We start from the raw sequence: 6,203 nt of genomic DNA, 5'->3' as shown, positions 1-6,203 counted from the left end.
GCCGATTTCCTTTTTATAATCACTGTTAATAACTACTGTGCACACTACCCACATGCATGTTGCATGTTATGGCAAGTATACATACAACTTCTTTCTTTCTTTCTTTCTTTCTTTCTTTCTTTCTTTCTTTTTCATAATAACCACAAGTTGCTGTCAGAGTGGCTTAATTCTGCAAGAACCAGCATCTAATAGGGTCACATATAAAGAAATAATGGAACATTATTTAATGTGCATTAAAAGATGTTACAAATCAGAATAAAGACCTCTCACATCCCAACACTCATTTTTATCATGCAGCTATTTCACCCACTAGAGGGTGATACTGTTACATGTAGATATGGGCATTCATTGACATTTATGGTATCTAATATGCAGTTATAAAGATGTAATATGAAGAAGAAGATGCTGGGGTACCTGTAAAACATTTTTGGACACAGACCCTGTTCTCGTCCTCTGCTGTGATGACAAACACCACATGTCTCAGTCAGTCAAAGTGTAGTTATAGACCGTAACCATAATTTCTTTTAGTATAAATGCAACACATTCAGATATAAAACTTAGACATATCACAAATTAACTCAAACAAATGGTGGTGCTGTGGGGATTTTCCATGCTCAACCAAAGACCTGAATGCTTCAGGAATTATTTATATCTAAACTTCTCTGCACAGAGCAGAGGAGGCAGGAAAAGGAGAAGCACAGCTGCAGCTTTGATTTACTAACTTAAATTCTGCATTTGGTGTGAGAACTTATCTGCCAAGTTTACACCATCTGCTTGTTGATATCTCGATTGTGTAACAGTTACATGCTTAAACACTCCACTTGCTATATAAGTGATGCAACATCACCAAAACAATATGATTGATGAAAGCTGAAAATATAATGTATTGTGCAATTCTCAAATCATTTCTACTCACACTTTGTCTGCTATAATGTCTTCATCCACTAGATATAGTTTAATGGACCTTTTAGGAAGCCAGACATCAAGTGAATGTGATTAACAGTATTTTTAATGATTCCTTTATAAAGTGATTTGGTACAATGACATGATATACATTATTCTAGTTAATCTCTATATCCATCTCTGCAGTCATGCATAAGTTGAAAATGACAAAGACACACTTCACTCCTACATTTAAGCACTTGAGCTTCATTTCCAGGTAGAACAGTTAGACAGTAGGTCAGTGACTAAGCTGAAGCAGTGGTGAGAACGTAGATGCTACTTTAATATGCTGGTCTTTAATATGCTTTCCTTTTTTTACACTACTCTTCGGTTAATGCTGGAGTAGGCTGCAGGACCATGGTGTTGTCAACCCACTCAGTGTAGTGGGAGATGATCGTGTAAATTCCAGGCTTTTTAATTAGGCCACACTTCATTCCTCCGTTGGAAGTGATGCCCACTACAACGTTGTTAAAGAGGAGAGGACCTCCAGAGTCACCCTGAAAGACAACACAAAGACAAGCAGGAACAGTCTTCAGCTGGAAATGGCAATATTCAAACCTGCATCTGATAATCTTTGCTGATAACTCAAGTCGGCATCTAACTGAGGTACAGTAACGGCTCTGGACGCCTACACATCATTTAGTCCACAGATAGTGGTTCTGTGGTTGTGGTTGGGCACAGCAGGTCTTTCTTGAAAAAGAAGTTGCTTATGTGGTTTGATCTAGTGGGATTAACTGAACAAATAATGATTCAATAAAAAGTTACATAAGTTATAATAAATAAAGAAGAAAAAACTGCTTACGGTTGTATTAACATGATGTTATCAAAGTATGTCTAATATGGGGACAACAAAGAACTAATTCAACATTCAACAAGCAGCCACTCAGCAGAAGAGAAAACACTAAAACTTACATCACAGCTGTCTTCCTTCTTAACGGGTTGATTACAGGGATCTGGACATACTTTGTGTGCACATATCATGTTACTGGTGAACTTTCTGCCAAAGTAGTCACTGCGTTTGCACCGTGCCGAGCTCATAACCTCCACGACCACCTCTTTTAGCTTGTCTGGTCTGGACCCCAGGTTGTCAGTGGAACCCCAGCCAGCTGTCTCCACCTCTGCACCAGTGTCGGGGTTCGTCCCGCCTGTGCGCAGGAATTCAACTGCTCTGACAGCTTCGGAGGCGTTAAATGGACGATCCAACTGCAACAAAAAAAGAAAAATCACACATGAAAGGATTTTAATGTCACTTTTTGTTCAGTTGTTAGAATGTGCTCTAAAACTTTACAACATAACAATTCACACACACACTTACCTTAATTAGAGCTATATCGTTATCATAATTTGTCGTGCTGAACTGTGGGTGGTTGTAAAGTTCCAAAATGTCAAAGGTTTGCTTTGTCTCTTCAGGTTCACTCAGAGAATGGACCCCCAACACCACCTTCCTTCCATTTGGCCTATGAAAAAAAGAACACTAATATTGTAGTATTGACAGATCCTAAAAACATGCTATCGTGTGATGACATGGTTTGATTTTAAATAAAGACAACAACCACAGAATGTGGGTGTACAGGTGAAAGTGATGATATTTGTTCCACAATGAGATAAACTTGACTAAAAAAGTATATATGTTAAGGTAATAAAAAAAAAAAAAGGAACAAAACTAGAACACAAACAGAATCTGAGCTACACCAGGTCTCAGCTCGAGTAAAGGATTTAAATGACTTGGAGCTTTCTTGGAGTCAAGTGATCCAAGCTGTTCCTCAGTTTTTACTTTGTGTTGCATAGGAGAGTTTTCTCACCCAGTTGGCAGACAGTGTGCTGCAGTCATCACCCACTGATCTGCGATCACAAACCCTCCACATTCATGTTTCAGATTGTCTCCTTCCGGGACCTGGATAGAGGCCATGTAGGGCCGAGAATGTGGCGCTGCCTCCCTGCCACCAATTATACCCTCAGCTAAAGTGATCGAAACACAAAATCAGACAGAGAGGATTATTAGCAAAATGTTGTGATAACCTGAGTACAAGCTGCTAAAAGCTGATGAGTAAATAAAAAAAAGTACATGGTATATACCAGACAGTCGTGATTTGATACCAAATCCATCAAAATACATCAGTGAAAAATACAATGAAAATCAAAATCAGTGGGGCAATAAATTACAGGAAAGCCAAATGTACAGGGATGTAATAACAGTTAAGAAAAGCTGTCAGGTAATTAGTAGATAAAGAACTTTAAAACAAACTCACTCTGTGAAATGAGGGCAACAACAAAAACAGCAGCGGCCACGAGCACTTCTTTCCCTGACACCATGATGCTGGTTTAACTAAGACAAAGCCAGCAACCGTGGTGTTTATATGGCTTCCACTTGAGAAAACAGGAAACATAAATCACATAGATATGGTGTAAGGCACAAGTGGGAGTCTGAAAATCCTCCTCTGTTTCCTGGAATGGAAAACAGGAAAACATTCAGCATGCTCACTGACATCTGAATACTTTCTCTCCTTAGAGTTCGGTCTGCTCCATACAGTGCTCTAGATTCATCTTGAAAAATCCAGATAGAACAACACTGTATGTTCATTACACATCAGTCACTCACTCACACACATACTGCACACATTTATTTGTTTGTTAGTTATTGACATCAGCAGTACTTCAGGAAACCTTCATGTATTGTGCTTTAACAACATTGAACAATGCAGAGTTACATAATGCAGAGACTGGCACTAACTCTCACAGGAAGGAGGTTAGATAGTGGTCCTATCTAATCCCTTTTCTCATGTAAATCCAACAGGAAACAGTGAGACAAAGCCAGTCTGCAGCAAATAAAAACAGCTGGTATACTTTGTAGTTAGGGCAGGTTAAAAACATTATGTAAGAAAAACTGTGTGGAGAAACCTTCACTGTGCACTATAAGATTCATACAGTGCATGAACAAATCTAAAATACTCAATGCACATCATTGACATCATTCAAGATTCGGGATTCAGATAGCTTTATTATCCCACAGGGAAATTGCTTTTTCTTGTCACAGCTGCTCTCTGTTTAAAAAAAAGAACCAGAACAGAATCACATCAGCACAAGTACAACAAATACATCGAGCACACGGTGTGGGGGGTGGGTGAGGGGATCGTCCAGGATTCACAGTGGTTTAGACCTGTAGAGGGTTTAGCTCCATGCCCAGAGTCAGTCCTCCTGATTCATTCGTCCAGCCTGTTAGTGTTCACCACCTTCATGTTGTTGTCCTATAGATGACACACAATAGATTAAACTGGTCAGTGCAGGCTTGAAGAACATTCCCAGCATCATGCTGAAGAAGGTGCAGAGAGACAGAACTGTCCCCTGTATCCATGCTGCAGACCTCAGCGTCACACAAAGCTGATTGTACAAAAAGCAAAAGATATATTAGAAAAAAATGTTTCAGGCATACAATGTAAATACAGATTTGTACACGGAGCTTCTAACTAACACAGCTTTCAAATGAAAATCCCAATATACTGCTAACAACTTAACAACAGCCTAGTCCAGTCCAGTTAGTCCTTAGTCTGGGTTTATAATGAATCATATCAAACATTTTTGAGACCAAACAAAAGCAGATAGCAGTCATCACCCCCAGTAGAGTTGACTGATAACATATTACACTGGAACACCAAAACAACCAGAGATGAACCTTATGTCTCCATCATCTTCTAATGAGGAAGTCTTTTACAACCTTCATACTGAAGACGCCATTTTTGAACAAACGATTGTTCTGTTCTCAACTTAGCTGATGTTAGCATATCTCTTTATCGGTGCCCTGTTCACATCAGGACGTTGTTTGACATTAGGATTTATGTGCAATATCTAAGCTCTTTTACTGGTAAAGACTATAATTGTCGTGTCAGGAACACTTACCACTATGTTTTGAGATAATATTACACCCTGATTTCCACCTGTCTTTACCTTTTGTCTTTTCACTTGGCATCAGTCTGATGTTTCTTGTTAAGACAAACGCCGCTCCGTGCACAGATCTCAACCCGTGCATTCATTTCTGCTTCCAGAGCAGCTCTGAGGAATGTTTGTTCTACTGAAACGCCTGTTGTCTGGCGTTTGGACAGAGTAATCCTGTTGTGAACTTGTAAAGAAATATTGCCCTCGGTCTGGGAAAATGTCTGTTTGGCTGATTATATTTGGAATGGAAACACAGGGGAGGACAGAGTTTGCATGCACTGCATTAAGAAGTCAAATATTTTATCCAGGGAAATAAATTGATGTTGTTTTGTTTCATCAAAGTCTGTTGCACCTTGTAATTAGTTCATATTGGACGTCATGTCAACCAGTGATTGACTTTCTTCCCACTAAACCTGTGTCATACATGTTCTACCTCTGGTTTTCAATAAAAGCAAAGTATAAACATATAACTCTCCAACTAAAAACTATATTTTAGGGAGTTTCTGTTCCAACTTGAACTCAACCTCCTCCACTTGCCTTTGCCTCATAGTTCATGCTGCTCATTGTTGTATCATCACATAAGTAGTGAAGGAGCTTGGTGGGTTCAAATGATAATCAGAAGGCTGCATGTCGAGAAGCACAAACGATTCCAGCCGATGTGTCCTTGAACTTGTCCTTGTCAGCCGCTGTATCTTTACACTATAGAAAGACTATAAATGGATAAGAGTGATGCATTCTGCACAAATAATTTATTCACAGACCCAAACAAAATCAAGAATTCTGTTTGCGATACTTTCCCTTCATGATCCAACACCTGCACATTGGAGATCATCAGCAGGTCCCTCGGTCCTCTGATCACAGTTTGTTCACTGTTACTCACTTCAGACTCAAACTAAACGAGTGTGTTACTAATGCAGATTAAAAAGTTTATATATTGTTGAAAGTTGAGACCTGTCTCACTGACATTTTATCACCTCCTGGACTGTAAAAATATCTGAAACAAGAAGATTTCCTCTACAAACAGCAATGAATTAACATGATTAAATAAAGGTCATATGAGATATGGATTATATGAGTAAGTGTGTGAATTTTGCACCTTTCTGTGGATCCTCAGTTACACTATAATATTAAATTATGGAATTAAATAACTTGCAGCAGCTGAACCATGTCTGGATTTTCCAAGAAATGAGGAAAACACCAGTCTGACGCTTCCTAATTCTAGAGCTGCACTGCCCTCTGCAGGTTCAACTCACAAAGAAGTGCCACAAGAAAATGTGAGGATTTCAGAAGAGTCAAAGCAGCTCATCCATGTAAATAAATAACCAACAACT

General features: G+C 39.0%; 1 protein-coding gene across 1 annotated transcript; it reads right to left on the bottom strand.

Annotated features, from left to right (window-relative positions):
* Positions 1-987: 987 nt before the first annotated feature.
* On the bottom strand, positions 988-3,326 carry cfd (complement factor D (adipsin)). Its single transcript, XM_026340571.1, has 5 exons — positions 3,192-3,326; positions 2,745-2,901; positions 2,258-2,399; positions 1,855-2,145; positions 988-1,439 (listed from the first exon to the last, which is right to left on the bottom strand). Exons 1-5 carry the CDS (start codon positions 3,253-3,255, stop codon positions 1,263-1,265), a joined length of 831 nt encoding a protein of 276 aa, XP_026196356.1. The 5' UTR covers positions 3,256-3,326; the 3' UTR covers positions 988-1,262.
* Positions 3,327-6,203: the final 2,877 nt, after the last annotated feature.

This window comes from Anabas testudineus, chromosome 22, assembly GCF_900324465.2.
Source record: "Anabas testudineus chromosome 22, fAnaTes1.2, whole genome shotgun sequence".
Taxonomy (NCBI): domain Eukaryota; kingdom Metazoa; phylum Chordata; class Actinopteri; order Anabantiformes; family Anabantidae; genus Anabas; species Anabas testudineus.
This window is presented reverse-complemented; position numbering and strand designations above follow the sequence as displayed.